The sequence below is a fragment of the Syngnathus scovelli genome, chromosome 14 (assembly GCF_024217435.2).
Source record: "Syngnathus scovelli strain Florida chromosome 14, RoL_Ssco_1.2, whole genome shotgun sequence".
Lineage (NCBI taxonomy): Eukaryota > Metazoa > Chordata > Actinopteri > Syngnathiformes > Syngnathidae > Syngnathus > Syngnathus scovelli.
The window spans coordinates 8,928,984-8,944,949 of NC_090860.1; the positions used below are offsets into that span (position 1 = coordinate 8,928,984).

A 15,966-nucleotide genomic window follows, 5' to 3' on the forward strand; every position below is an offset into this window, starting at 1 on the left:
AGGGGTCCTCAAGATATTTTTTTTCCACAAACTTCAAAAACTCTTCAAAAAACACTGATATATAGTTGTTAAAGGTTCCCGTTAGTAGATAGGGAGAATTGCAGAGAAAAGTTCCAGGAAAAATTGGAAAATATCCCCAGTTCAATAATCTGGCCTAACACATGGGAGGGTGGGGTCCAAACATATTTTGGTGGGGGCCAGTGCCCTCACGGTCCCCCCTCAGCCTCCGCCAGTGAATGTACAGTAAAACATTTATATTAATACCTTAACGAGAGAAAACAGTATTTTTTAATATTCAAATGAGCTAATTTGTTGTGCATTTTCCACAAAAAATGCAAAAAGTCAGTATAAATTCAACCATTTAAATGACATACATATTGGGATGCATTGCAAAATAACATTCCTAAATTTTACCAATTGGACATAAATGATTGCACTACTCTGCTGGGCTAGCAACAAGTGGCCAGGGCCATGTGACCTGAAGTAACCAGAAAAAAGAATCACAGAAAATACGTTGATCTCCTCTTAATTTCCGTGGTCATTTAACAAACGGAATCCCATCTAATTTCATTGGAAGAGAAATACAAATTTCTTTTTTTTTATTCTGTATTGAAAACACCACAGGCTGGCACAGAGACTGGAAAATATTGGTCCGAATGCTTCGCCATTAACACTACCCAGACCTCCTCGTTTCAATCAACTAACAAGGTAATATGCTGCATTCTGGTTCCCAGGTGCTGCCCTCGCAGTGAAGCTGTCAATGTGGTCTGGTTCAGAGGGAGCGCTGGAGGTCCATTTCCTACATCTTATTAGAGTGGATTATTCAGTCCCTCAGCCATGCAGCCGTCAATCACACACCAAAGGGGGGCCCGCTCCAATGTGTACGGCAACGCTCTGATCCGAGGGGAGCCGGATATCTCTCCACGGCGACAGATCAAAGCTTGCCTGCCAACCCTCTCACACCCTTTCCTTCCACTTTTCACTCATCGGCTTAGGTGAGGAAGAGTGTGTATGTAGGGGCTGGGGGCTGAGGTGTTGCATGGGGGAGACCCCCCTATTGCTCTTGAAGCATGGTGGCCGTTGAAGTCCCCAGTCACTCTGATGGGTGCAGTTCAAACCGTCTCATCGACCAGAGGGAGGTCTTCTATTATTCTTTCTGTCTCTCCCTAATGTTCCGTTAATTGTTTGCGCCGCTGCTATAATGAGGATTTTAATTGTTTTTGCAGTAGACTGCACAGGCAAGTCTGAATTTTGCATTTGCGTTGGAAGAGTTTTAAATGTGTTTGAAGCATGTTGGAAGGGTTAAGATATGAAGAAATATGTTTTTTCAATTTTGCAGGTGGATCTGGAACAAACCACCTGTGATAAACGTGGGGTTCACTTTATGTACCCTGCAAGTAAGCCAGGCCACATGCAAGCATTAATGAAGGTGTTTTATTGTAGCTTCAAATTGTCCATTTTAAAACCTTAAAAGACAAATAAATCAGGAATAAGTGAGGCGTGAGGGCTCCATTTTAGCAAATAATGGCGAGAAAGGAGACAGCAATCAGTTTCCAAGTGTGTCTTTCTTTGCTTGTGTTTTATTGGGTAGCTCCGTTCCTACAAACAGTTGAAGGTGGTTTTGTTCATGTTTAGATCATTAGCGGGTGTCAGTCCCATTAGGCTTGTGGAAACCGTCACTGGCTACAATAAACAGATCTGCTGGCCGCGTGCTCAGACTAGCAGGCGGCAAGCAGCCTCCGCCACAATCCCTGGACAGGACCCATTCCCGGCGCATCGAACGCTGTTCTGAAGGCGCTATTTTATGTGTTTACATGCATGCCTGCATTTTCCACAAACGAGCCGCTAAGCGTGCGGTTCTTCAATTGAGGCAGACGTCTTTTTGATTATAAACAGTGCAGATGGGATCTGAGCTAGACTGGGTTGTCTGTATTCATGCCAGTGGTGCTGTCTCACATTTTGACTAATTGGGGCATTTTCTTTCCCATTGTGGAAACTGGAAACTGAAATTCTACACATTCCAGTTGAAAGGGAAACAAATACTAAAACATGTCTCTAGTTACAACTTAGACGCTGTCGCAAATGTAGGAAATTATTCTGAGCTGCTGAGCTCCCAGTTCATCACTAAAAATACTTCATCTGCATTTCATCAAGAGGCCTTCCCAATTTATTGCTCAATGGAAAGATTGTTGATTTAGAACATGGCATTTCAACGATGATCTCTTTGTTTGAGGCATTAAAAATGATGGTGGACATGCTGAAAGCAGGAAATGTTTTTTTTTACCTTGCTGAATGTCTTTCATTTCCAGATGCAGGCTTGATATAAGGATGCCGACAGCTTGCGAACGCTTCCCGTCCAGCAGCTTGATTCTCTGGAGAGAAACCAAAATTCCTTGCTATTGTTAGTCAGAACAGAGCATTGCTAGGGAGAACATCTACTTGTGCAACATTGTTCTGGTGATGATTTTTTCAGATAACAGGACATTGACGGTTTATTATTATCCGACTATAAAAATGGACAACTGTCACGACCCTTCACGGTGACACATCCAGCTTGGAAATGCTGAGCTGGCACATACCTGCATGGAAAGGCAGTATGACATCATCTCCAAACTGGAAACGGAAACGCCGCTTCACCAGATACCACACGAGAGATATCATCAAAATAATCAAGTCGCAATGAAAACACAAAGGCATCAGTAGCACCATAAAAGGACAGTCTCGAAGAGCGAAGCAACAAGACGCAGTTTTTTCTTTTTTGTTTTATAACAAACTATAAATTCACAAGATTTTTATTTGTGCCTACACATGGTCACAATTACTTATGACTGAATTAGCCGTAAACCTGAAGAGAGTTTTGGCAAGGTAGGGCTCTGCTCTAAAACTTAATGTGTCAGGCTTCTTCATTAGGTATTATGGTGTTGTCGGCTACTGGGCTGTCCAGTGGGAGCTGGCGTGCAGAAGCCTTAGAAGTGGGTATTGCATTACAGAGCCTTAGTGGGTGCCATGCTGCTTCTAGCTCTATTACCTGGATCACTGGGGATCTCCCACTCTGGGAGTACCAGGCTTTCCTCAACACCTCTAATTAAGCACTTTGGACGGGCCACACTTAAAGCGGCCCAGGAGCCGTTCCTTCTCACTGTGGCTGCAGAAACTTGCCAATTAGCCCAAATAGTTAAGCTAATGAGAAAAGATGCTGGATGTTTGGTCTCATTCATAGAAGATTGACTAAGGTAGAAGGATAAATGATGCTGAGATAGATAGACATCAATAGCAAACGGCTCCCTCCTGTGGAAGAAAGGGGAACTGTTTATCTTGAAGGGAAAACGCATAGGAGCTATTAAAATGAAACAAGACCCCGGGGCCGGCTAAGGCTTTTTTAACCATGTGAAATCAATAAGAGAATTGCTTTGAATGTGTGTCTGATATTTTGTTACCTCCTTTCAGTTATTGAGTGGGATGCTAAACTGAGCACGAGAAACTAATTGCAACCTTGATGGGTTTTGACATTAATGCATTACATGTTTTTCTCCCCACATTACAAAATAATCAAAAGCTGGTTTTAAAATACAGCTTCAAATTGGACTCAACTAATCTTCAAGTTCTTCCCTTTACAAATGATAGATTTTATGTTCCGGGAAATTCCATTATAGAAAACAAGGGACATTGCGCAAAAAAATTACAGCCAAACCTAAATGTGATAGAAATAGAACTTCATTGGCAGAGGTAATGATCGAAGCAGGTGGCTGATGTCACTGGCAGTTGGAAGAATCAAGCAGTCTCAATTTGCACGACTGAGCTGAACTGCTGACCTTCGCCCGACTATCTGTCTGTTATCACCCCGGCAGCAATAACAAGTGTCTCATCATTAACCAACTTGATAAACTCAACAAACCCCAGTCACACCCACTGGTGTTCATCTTACACCCCCTCCAAATATGTTTTCAATAAACGCACCGTGACTGTGCGTGCTCATGTGGGGAAGGAGCTAATGCATAAAGTTGAATTTATAGGAGTAGAAGAAATGATCATTTTGTTTGACTTTTGACAATCTCTCCCCTCCATTGTCATCATTCAATCAAGACGGCAGTGACATGCAAACTGTTTGCTCCCCCCGGTCCAAATCCTATAGGTGCAACGCCAGTGGATTGAAGCCACATGCCTGCAATTACACAAAGCCCACCCTGGCAAAAGGAAAAAAAAAAAAGCTGCCGTCGACTCCTCTACTTTGATATGCTAATCAGCACACAGAGAAAAGCTCCAGAATAAACAGGAGCTTTGATTTTTTTTTTTTCTGTGGCACACATGATAAAGATTATCACTCATGGAGGCATCAGCTACATCCCCTAACATTAAACTTAATGCTGTGAGGAGTTGTTGGAGATCAGGGAAGTGGATCATATGCATAATGCACAAATACATTCCAGTCCCTCCTACTTGTCTGCCCTGGGCTGTGGGGACAACATGATCTGGCAACACTTTTTGGGGCAAGTGTATAAATGCCCCAAAACATGCTAGCATCACAAAATTTGCATGTCCGCGTTCAGCATGTCACTTAATTAATTATAAATTAATTACAGGTTACTCACATCATAACTATGCTGTTCCTGACCTTTCAAAGACTTCTAGATCTATTTTTTTTAAGTTTAAAAGAGATGGACAGCTTTTTCTGGATTTTCCAGCATGTTTTAGGCCCGCACCATTAAATAGTTTATTTAGAAATGTGAGTCATCAAAGCTCGAGTTGGAAGACAGGAAAAAAAATATAGACCTGAAAATGAGTATCTCTTAATGTGTTACTTTTCGATTGCTGCGCCAGCAAAGTTTCCATGAGACTTCTTCTAAGCTGATGTCAGCCCCCGACAGGAGACAGTTGGAAGTGTTTGTGTCTGGATGTGGCTGACTTTAGTTGGATCAAATGCTTTTGCCACTTTAAGAGTGACCAGACTGAATGGGATGATTTGAGGATGGAGACTAAGGACACCGTACACACACATACACGTGCCCCCCCACACACACACATTGTGGCCCTGTGGACCCGTGTGGAGCCTTGACAAATTGATCAGAATAAAGGATGTGTATAGATTTAAAGGGGACTGTCTACTCGAACGCCACAGTCAGGACCACGAGGCGGCCAACGTGCTGACAGGGCAATGGCTGCAGCAGATGTTCAGAACCGACAACATGTTTAAAGCATTAGGCGGTTAGGTGAAGGGGAAATACAGTGGAACCTCGTAAGTTAGATATTGTACAATTTGAAATTTCATCCAATGTTTGTGGGAATATACCTCTGATGTCACTACTGTATCAACTTGGCTACCTAGCAACACATCGATTATTCGAAAATTACACTTATTCAAAGTAGATGATTCATCATATGCCAATTCTTGTCATTTGCGGTCAAATGGTAAGGTCAAGTGTTCTACTGTTTTGTTTCAACTTTGCGTAATATTACAGAAGCTTTCTAATTCTTAAATCCAGTACTGGTAGGTGGAGTTCAGTTGTATTTAACTTTTTAGTACAACACATTTGCATTTAACCTTAAGATACCTTAACTTTAAGATGCATATACGTGTAATTTCTAGAAATGAATTCAAAGTGGATATGAAGTAACTCTACCTTCTTTGTTTTTGCTTTCTTCTCATACGTGTCTGACAGAGGTTTCTTCATTGGCTGAGTTGTGGCCTTGGAGAAAAGCTCTTCAAACTCTTTTGGATCAATGATGTCTGGCTCCTCTAGCGAGCCCCACAAAGTCTTGTTGCTGAAAAAATAAACAAAGAACATTTGCAGCAATTAGATGAAGGCTGTGATTCAACTTTCTAAACAGAATGTGTGTGTTGCATTTTAGGGAGATTACAGATGTTTACTGAACGTACCTAGAAACTTTTACAACATTTACATTTCCACTTTGAGACCAAAAAACATGGATGTTGACCTTCTAAACGAGACTGTACTCTGCCACTCAAAATGCAAGAGCCCTGGTTATGCCCGAGGTGATAAACACAACCAAACATTGATGCAAGCTTGTTTGTGTCCTTATGGAACATTTCTAGCAAATGAACTACAATGAATTCAGAAGTTGCTGAGTAACATGGATAATAAAAACAAACAGATGTAAAAAGGAGAACATGAGCTGCTTAAAGTCAAGAGGATGTTTAACACTCTGCTGTTACCAACACATCAGTCGTCTGCTAACCCTAAATTATGGTAATCAAATCAAGAGACAATGCTTTGGGCTCCATAAAAAGACTGTGTTGTAGTTTAGCTCATCAGTTTTTTTACACTATGAAAATGGTACAGCAAGTTTAAGTTTGACTTAACATAAATGTGGATGGAAATCATACAGAATCTCTTGAAGAACGTTTTGAAAAAAAGAAAAAAAAAAAAGGCAACCAAAGACTTTCCAAGACAGACTTAACCTCGTCTACCTAAATTGCCATTATGAAAAAAAACCAAAGTGCTAATAGGCACTAATGACCTCACCCATGACCTAAAATCCACAAGCACTGCTAAGAATGCAAAATTAGCATTGAGTCTAATTGGCCAAGAAGATTTTTCTCCCAAAGGTTCTGAGACTTTGAATTCTATACTGAGTAGACAAAATTAAAATGCTTGTCGTGTAAAATGTGTGCTTTGGTTCACATTTGAGAATCTGGCAACATTTCAAATTCTTTCAAACTTTTTAGACCATCACACCATTACCAAAGATCACACAGCTGATCCACTTAGAGTCAAACCCTTTTAGTACCCCTTAACTCGACCCTTTATGGCTAAATTTATAGGTGCTGCTGCGGTGCCTTGTCCGGTGAGAACGCACGGACCAAAACACGGCTTCCCCCAACTAATCCAGCCATGGAAATACAAGGTCATAAAGTTGAACGCCTGGCACTCATGAGGCAGCGACCACAACCACAGTAAATGGGCTGGATAATCCACTTACAAATACAGACTCCGCAGTTCAAGGGAATGGTGCCGAGGCCTACAATTCTTACTGCTAGACCCAATTGGGCTATGTGAGAAGTTCTCATTGCACTAATTGGAATTTGAATGATTGTTTAAGAATGGCGAGTTTTTTTCCACCTCTACCTGTACGTTCAAAATCCTCAGCTTTGCTAATTCATTATCCTAAGTGCATACTTATACATGTACATACTTATCATCATGTACTTGAATCCTGGTCCAATACAGAGGCTTCATGGGACAGGCGGGCTCGATAGCGGGCTTCCGAGGGGGCTTTTCGAAGATACTTCTGAAACTGAACCCCCCCATGAGTGGAGGTGGTGGGGGGTTGCCGCCTGGAGGAGGGGGAGGAGGTGGAGGCCCTGCTCCAGGTAGACCAGGAGGGGGAGGCGGTGGTGGTGGTGGGCCACCCCCGCCGTGTAAAGCTGGCGGCGGCGGCACTGCTCCAGTCATGCCTGGTAGGGGAGGTGGAGGTGGTGGCGGCGGTCCCAAAGAGCCTGGCAGGGGTGGCGGAGGCGGGGCTGGTCCGGCAGGCCCCGAATCTGTTTTAATCCCCAGATTGAGCCCGATAGAGTCCAAGTTAAGTTTATTCGGGATGTTCTGGCCGGCTGTTTGAACGAGACCGCCCGCTTCGCCCTCTGGGCTTTTGATGAACGTCTCCCTGTCTGTCTGGATCCCCACAGTTCGCCAAGTTTTGATTGTTGGGTCATCTGCAGTCGACACAGCCACGTCTCGGGTTTGTCTGCCCTCCACATTGTAGGTCCTGTCTTTTTGCATCTTGGCAATGATGCCTTCAAGGTTTGATATTGAAACAGCATGCTCGCCGCGAAGTTGGAAGAGTTCAAGCTCAAAATCAGACTGCAAAAACACAATCATGGACATTAGTCATTTCATGTTCCAACGGAATAATTTTAATAATCTGTATTGGATAAAAATTATTGTTGCACAATATATCCTACCATTATTTTTATATTTTTTGGTCCATGGCTTGCTCAGAGAAAATCTATCAACTAAAAGGTCATTTGACATTTCAAACAACAACAAAAAAGAAAGAAACAAAGCAAAGTATTGATTGGACACAACAAGGAAATTGTTGGGCAATGAACCTTACACATGTTCCTTATTAACTTGTTTCACTTCGAAACAGCATGAGGCACGTTCCCACCCTTTGTTGTGGGCCGACATGTTTCTCAGTCTCGACATCAGTCTATTAAGGAGGGTAAATTAAATGTTTTAAAGCAGGAGATTCTAGAAAAAATCCTGAGCTCAGATTTTTATTGAGAAATTCGCCAATGAATCAATTCATACAACTAACTTTGTTATGTAATCAAGTGACAATACATTAAGAAAAATGCTGTCTAGTAGTTGTGGTTGATGGTTAATTCTTCACGTCTTTTATTCATTCTTAATTTTATACCAAAATATATCAATCTTTTTATAAATCAAAAGTGTTCCCACCACTGTGCTTCAACTATACAACTTTGCCACACTTCATGATAACAGTGACTTTACTTCACTGAAACGAGGCAACATCAGTTATATACACAATAGTCATTAATTGTTAGTTGTTTTTTTTTCATATCAACCATTTACATGTAAATAAACATGCACTTAACAATTGATCACATTTAAAAAATATTTCCTGATGTAATTTTAATTATTTTACTGTATTTGTGTTAATTCTTCGTCAGTTTTTCTATATGTGTGAATGCGCAATACAAATAAAAAATGAATTGAATATCTCGAGTATTCTGGGGAAAATAACCCAAGATTTCTTGATTACTGTTTAAACAAAATCTACTTTTTTAATGATTTATGTACCGAAGTGTAGAGGTAAATTGTGTGGAATGTGGCTACTGGTTCTCTGCTGCTGTGTTATAACATTTCATGCTTACTTAGCGCCATCTTGCGTCCATAGTGGTTAAGTACAGGTAAATGTATTTCCATTCATTTACTGTTACAGTGTGGATGTAAATTTCTGAACAGTGTCCCTGCAGTTTCACTATTTAGGATTTATCCACATATCATTGAAGGTGTTTTGACACAACTTACGTGCATTCGCTCCAAGTCTTCCTTGCATTCCCTCTTGAGCTGGAGGAGGGCAGCCTGGTGCTCTGAAAGAAAGCGTAACACAAATCATATTTTGATGACACCAAAAATGTATTTATCATCATTGTCGGTGTCTTTGCACGTTTACAAACAGAATGATTAATCAAACAAGAAGAACGACGAATTTCTGGCCCTGCAAGACTTGCAGCTGGGTTTGATAAAACAAATGATACAATTCTACAGAGGGTTGGGTCACTGCTTGGATGGACCAGTATTGCAACTTAAGAAACCAGTTTTTATCATGCAGGTGACAACGTGCTGCACTAAATAAAACATTTAGTCAAGTCAAACATGTTAATGAGATGATACGTGGATCCGAATGAATGAAGGCAGAAACAGGAACCACCTAAACCAAGATTCATCTGTTTTAATTAAAAAAAAATATATTATTAAGGGTAGGCATTAGATTTTAGTTGCATTTGTAAATTCTGTTTCTTACCTGCCTCTGTGTACTTGAGCCCAACCTTTTCTTCTTCATCTTTGGATTTGGGTGGAGGCCACACAGCCTGCAAACGACCCGGGGTCCGGTCCTCACTGTCCGCAGGTGACGTGGCCTCCGTCTGTCAGAACAAAAGTGTATTCATGGAAAAATTGGTACTGTATTTTTTTATGATAATCATAAATGTGAAGATGTGGGAGGTGATGACATACATTAGCTTCAGTGGGGGCTTTGAGTTCCCTGATGGGAGATTTGGAGGATCTCTCAAAAATAGATCGGAGACTTTCTTTGTCATTCCTAATCTTCCTTCTCACCGCTTCCAGATCCACAGGTTCAGTTTTTTCCTTTTTGACAGATTTAGGGCCAAAAATACTCCGGAATGTATCATATGCTAAGTCGGAGGTTTTCCTGATTTCTGGTTGGGAGGTCTTGTCACCTGCAACTTCAACTCCGGCCTCAGACTCCTTTTTTTTGTTAGCTTCTGCTTCAACTTCAAGGTTAAGGTGCGGACTGTTTCTCAGACTTTCCGAGAGCGGTTTAGGCTCAAGGTGTTTTTTGATTGTAGCTGATGTCTTCTGCTCAGGTAGGAGCTTGGTTTTGTTGACTGTTTTCTTTAAACTGAGCAATGCCAGGTCAGCATCTTTCTCATTCTGCTTGATCTCGGACACAGTCTCTCTCTCTTCTCCAACTGCTCCTTTCTTGAGCACCCGTAGACCACTAAACAGAGCCGGCATCTGAAAAGAATTGGGTGAAGAGTACGTTGTGTCCTTGGATGCAGTTTTTGAAGAAATTGAATGCTGGGGTGAAAGTTTGTCACTTGCTGATTGCAGTATTGGTTTTGTTTCCTCATTTTTTGATCGCTCCTCAGGACTTGAAGAGGGGGTCACTTGGCGAGGCAGTCGATCATCGTAGTTTTGCTCACATTTTCCAGATAATGTATTATCATTATCATTTAGGATGATGGCTGGAACTGGCCGAGAACAATCAATTTCTTCTTTTGTTTGTTTACTTCCGTGGTCTTCTATGCTTGTTGCTTCTCCTCTGTTAAATATTCCTGAAGTTGACAAGATAGTACTTCGACTGGATATGTCTGCAGACAAAAATGATTCCAAAGGTGATGTCTTAAACCCGTGTGTTCGAAACTGTGGTATATCTGCTCCAGTGGTGTCTCGCTGTGCATCTCCATCACTTAAATCTTTGCTATCCCCAGGTAAGGTTGGCTTCCTGACAATCAACAGCTTCTTTGACAGGCTTCTACTTTCAAGCCCCGCCCCCTCCTGTTCATTTTCAGAGTCACTATATGTGTCCACTCTAGTTCCGATCACTGTGTCTTGGTCTAACGAGTGTGACAACTCTCCTTTAAATGGACTGTCGGACTCCTTGTGACTTTTCCAGGAATCAACAACATCCCTTGGAGACAAATCCTCTTTGAGCCCATTTTCGTTTTCAGTTTGACATACTTCAACATCTGACACTTCCTTAAAGGACGTCAACACAGCAGGTTGCATATCTGACTTGTCCCTAGTGAGAATATTGTTAAAGACACTTATCAAAGTACTAGAGGGCTTTGGTCTTTGTGCATCAGAGATATTACTCGGATTGTCCATGTCCATTGTCATTCAAACGTCACACTGGCATAAAGTGAAAGAAAAACCAAAATATATGGCTGCTCCGATTCCACCTCAAACTTTGGCAGGAAACAAAAAGGTCTTTGTATGGACAAATCTCTTCTTACCTTCTCCAAGAGAGCACTAATAACAATGCTACTGTATGTGTGACGCAAGTTGAATAATCATTGAGTCAAAGAAAAACTATTAGTGTAGTGGAAAAAAGTTCTCTGAGAAAGTTTCCTGTGTCAGGTCAATCTGTTCAATATCTGGATCTATATCCTGTTGTAATCTTGACGTGAGAAAGTCCAACTTTCACAGAGTAATTCAAACTATTCCCAGAAGGTGAGCCGTATTTTCCATGTTGATGATGTGGATTATCCTTCTCTTGCTGCTGCCATAAAGTCTGTGGTCCATGACTGAGCTTTTCCTTCTGCTTCACGTCTGTCGTCTTTAGCAATCTGTTTTAGCCAGAAGTCCAGGCGAGTGTTGCATGAGAGAAAAAAAAAACCAAAAACTTGCAGGTTGAGGGGGGGAGAAAAAAAAAAAAAAGCGTCTCACTGGTCTACCCAGTCTGTGGACGCCTTTCTTTAGACCCCTCCCTTTCTGGGAGGGAACCTGTCGTACCAGCCGCAGGTGTCTGCTTACATCACATTCAAAAAATTGCAGCGTGGCAAAGTAGTAAACACAGACGGCCGTTGTGTGGTCAGTTGGAGAAGCAAATGAGAGCAATAGGCAATGAAGAGTCAGCTAACATCGCTAAAACACATAAAACTGGTTTGATAAGTAACATATTAGGTACGGTTAGGGTACTCCGTATTTGAGTCTGACTCATTCGGACTGCAATTAGTCATAACTGCCCTTATTTCCATTTTATTTATGATTCTGAGCTGCTCCAAATTGGGTTGGGTTATTTTCTATTTTACATTGCTCTTGTTGCTGCAGGCAACAAAAGGTCATTGCCTTTTGAGTGCCTTGCATAATCTCATGGATTGAACACCTAATCTGTACCCATGGAAGAATGTGCAATGATGTTTTCGCCCATTGTAACTGTGTGAATGGAAATTATGTTTTCACACTCATGTTGTAGTGGCAAAACTCTCTTTTTTTTCTTTCTACTGAACTTATTTATTGACTTTCAAAATTAAATGAAAGTACAAAGGTAGACCTCAGGTACAATAATATAATAATTTGAGCTATTTATATGGCTGACTTTCAGGGTATATAATAATATAATATAATTTAAAATTTATAATATAAGTTTTCACACAGATTTTGTTGTGGCAAAACTCTAGATATCTTTTTTCATACTAAATTTATCGTTATTTACAAATCAAATTAAAGTACAAAGTAGACCTCGGGTACAATAATATAATAATTTGCATTACTTATATGTATGACTTTCAGAATTTATACCATGCATGCATACGAAAAAAAAAAGGCTCAAGAATGTGGGCTTTTGCCGGATTTTGTTATGTAACCACAGTGGTATTCCATACCCGCACACACACACACACACTAAATCCCCTCACAGGCTCTAACACAGCATTGATTGCAAAGCGTTGTAGTTATGGAACCGTATTTACGTGGATTGATCCAAAAACCTGAGCTCAGCTGCAGGGAGTAAATACTTTCTTTTAAAATCAGGCCATTATATAACACTGTTTAGAAAACATTTTGGCCTCTCACTTGTTGATCCAGGTGTGACAACAGAACTGGAGCAGAGACAATATGTGTATAAGGCGTTGGGTGTGTGAGAATGCCAATGCTGCAAAAGTATGTTACTGGGTTGTCACTTTAATTAATGTCAAGTCACTAATTAATTTTTCAGCCTTGCACTAGTATTGTCATCATTAATGCAAAATGTCATTGCAGATAGTTTTAGAAGAATATATGGCTTACAGTGCTAAAAAAAAATAACTAAAAAGTAAGTAATCCACCTCATCAGCCACAGGAATGAAAAACTAGAAGAGGCTTCCTAGCAAAAGTTGTTTTGTAATTGTCGTTTACACACTTCAAAAAGTTTAAATGGTAAAATATTTTGTACAACAAGGAATTATCTGAGTCAGTTTTATCTTGGGATCTGTCTGCAGATTAGAATCCATGACCTTTAATCCATTTCAAGAATTTGCAATCATGTGCTTGGGGAAAAACATCAGGGCAATGTTGTGAACGTATGATGTTGAAACATAGGGACCCTCACCGTGCACTCCAGCTTGGGATAATAAGGTGTATCCCCGATGATGTCATCCTCTGGCGGTGTAATGCGTAGGAAATCCAGGTGATCGGGGCGGGGGACACGGGACAGGGTCTCCTGGGGGTCATCCAGCATCCAAATATCATCATGACGCAGGAGGGAATCGTCTAATATAGGGGGGGATACACAAACAAAGACACAACCTCAGCATAATTTGCAGTGTGTGTTGCATGCAGAGTCGCTGAGTGGCTAGTCAAGTTGCGCTTGTAGTGTGTAGCCTCGTCTGTGTGGATAATACAATTGGTTGGAAAGGAGGCATCATAATCTCTTAGCATCAAATGTTGAGCGATAAAGAGTCCTGTTTTTCTGCAAGCCTCGGGGGCACTAAGCTATTTTTATCTCCACTTACTCGGCTCTCTTCCTACAGGCCACACCAGCAGCAAGCTATAATGATGCAATCTGGACAATCCCAAAAACACCTTTAGTATATATATTTTCAACTGCATGTTGATTGTTTAAAAAAATAAATAAAAATAATGAAGCTGCAACCAGAAATGCAGCTATATAAATTCACCTCGCCTGCCCTCTCCTGTCCAGTGAGGAGAAAAATGCAGCAGCAGCAGGATTAAGTTTTCAGAATCCAGATTTATGAATGGCCTTCTACATTTCATATTACCATTCTAAATGTAGTGCTATTGGTATTAACATTTCAGTGGCAAACTGGAAACAACCTGTAGAAGCATCCTTGCATGCTTTTGGACTTCCATGTCAAAACACATCAACTTCAGTAGCGGAATGTGAAAGAACACACAAAGTGACACGTGGGTATCATTCATGCGAAAAAAGAAAGGAGAGCACTATAGGTGATGAAAGATGATAAAAGAAGACAAAAAGCAAAGACATAGAAATAGTATCACATCCTAGTCTCATTTTCTAGCAAGTGTCATTGACATGAAATAAGGTGACTGCAGTGTGACTGCATTAAGTGCTTATTGGTAGTCCCTTCGAATAGGATCCTGCAATTTGACCTTGGGCCAAATGCCTTAAATTCAGTCATGGCACTCCCCGTCGCCACCCCGAAATCTCGAACATGCACACACACAACCAAGTGGGAAAGCTTTGCAGGAAAATGGAAAACACTCAAAACTGCCACCACAATGAGCTAGTATGAGCAGCAGTGACTGCAGCATGCAATTTATCTAAAAGAGAGAGAGAGAGCGAGAGCGAGAGCGAGAGAGAGAGCGAGAGAGAGAGAGAGAGAGAGAGAGAGAGAGAGAGAGAGAGAGAGAGAGCCTACACTGCCTCCATCTGGCCAGAGTGGTGTAATCTTAATTCCGTCAGCCAAATACTGCAGTCTAGCTCTGAATGACTGCACACAGTGTTGCAATATAACAACTGTACCTTTGGAAACTCTGTAACGGCATTAGGAAATTAGGAAACTGCAACTATTATTTCAAATAAACAGCTACTATTTGAGAGGATATTCATAGGGCTTCATTTAGCACATGCATGCAATCTTTGGATCAACCCCAGTGGGGGAAATGTAAGATTATTGTCATTTAATCTGCCTCCCTGCCGAGACAGACTCATAATGTCAATAAGTGGCAACACGCAGTGCGGATAAGAGGATGTTCTCAGATGACATAGTTAAGTATGACAAGAAAAGCATTACATGATCTAAAAATGAATCATAGTCATCTATATGAACATGAGGTCAGTTTTGCAGGTGTTTCTTCATCATAAAGGAGAATGAAGTGATGAAATTGTGAAAATGAGCAGCTGTCACAATGTGTGGGTGTTGCCGTGTCATACTCTCAATAAGTCTGTCTGCGTTTTGCATGGCTCAGGAACCTTCCAATGTGACAGCGGGGCATCGTCAAAGATGATGGATTAACCCACTTGCCACTCTGACCGGTTATTCTTCTTCAATGGTCTCGGGATGCTTTATGGTCGATTAAATCAAATAACATTGGAACCTCAAGAGAAAAAGCTCATCTGAGAACCAAAGCAGACTGACGCAAAAGCTTCCACATTTTTCATCTGAAATACAATTCTGGTTGGCAAATGGGAAGTAGAGAATGGAGGATTATTAAAGAGTGCTTTTATTGGGATTGACAGCCTCCCAACTCAGGCACAGACAATTTGGTTAGCTTTGTTTCACCCCACTGGTGAATGTAAATTTAAACAGTTGCTCAATTAAACCTTGTTGCAATTAAGCTAGAGCAAGAGAGATAACTTTGGGCTGTATTTCTCTGCAACAGCGTGGGACACTAAAAAAAAGCAACACTGAGCTTGTGTTAGCCAAATCTACTTCATTAACTGAAAAGAACTGACCCTTGTTGTCAGTAGCCTAAGAATGCTCCAAATTATGTTGACTGACATCATGCAAATAGAAAGGCGCTCTTGCACTTTTCGGTTTCATATGACCTTGCTGGAGCCAGGAACGTACGGGGTAATCTGATTAGGAAACTGCCGGCCATACGCCAGACAATAAATATGAAAAGTATTAAGTTGGAGGACTAAAGAGAGAGAGGGAGAGAGAGACATTGACTGCGGATTAGTTTGCCAAATTAAGTGAAAGTACAATTATAGCCTTGATCTAGTATGCTAGCTGTAATGTTTAAAAAAACAAACACATGGTGAATATCGACCCTT

General features: G+C 41.1%; 1 protein-coding gene across 2 annotated transcripts in view; it reads right to left on the minus strand.

The window, feature by feature from the left end:
* Positions 1–15,966, minus strand: part of LOC125980710 (formin) — a 32,226-nt gene that overhangs the window by 13,421 nt on the left and 2,839 nt on the right. Inside the window, exons 3-8 of one of the 2 annotated variants that reach the window (XM_049740145.2) lie at positions 13,318–13,478; positions 9,508–9,628; positions 9,012–9,073; positions 7,153–7,817; positions 5,619–5,760; positions 2,285–2,372 (exon numbers count right to left, since the gene is read on the minus strand). In XM_049740145.2, the coding sequence (XP_049596102.1) occupies positions 2,285–2,372; positions 5,619–5,760; positions 7,153–7,817; positions 9,012–9,073; positions 9,508–9,628; positions 13,318–13,478 (1,239 nt within the window). Of the gene's footprint in view, positions 1–2,284; positions 2,373–5,618; positions 5,761–7,152; positions 7,818–9,011; positions 9,074–9,507; positions 9,629–9,719; positions 11,648–13,317; positions 13,479–15,966 lie in introns of those variants that run through there. The other variant, XM_049740146.2, reaches the window with a different exon arrangement.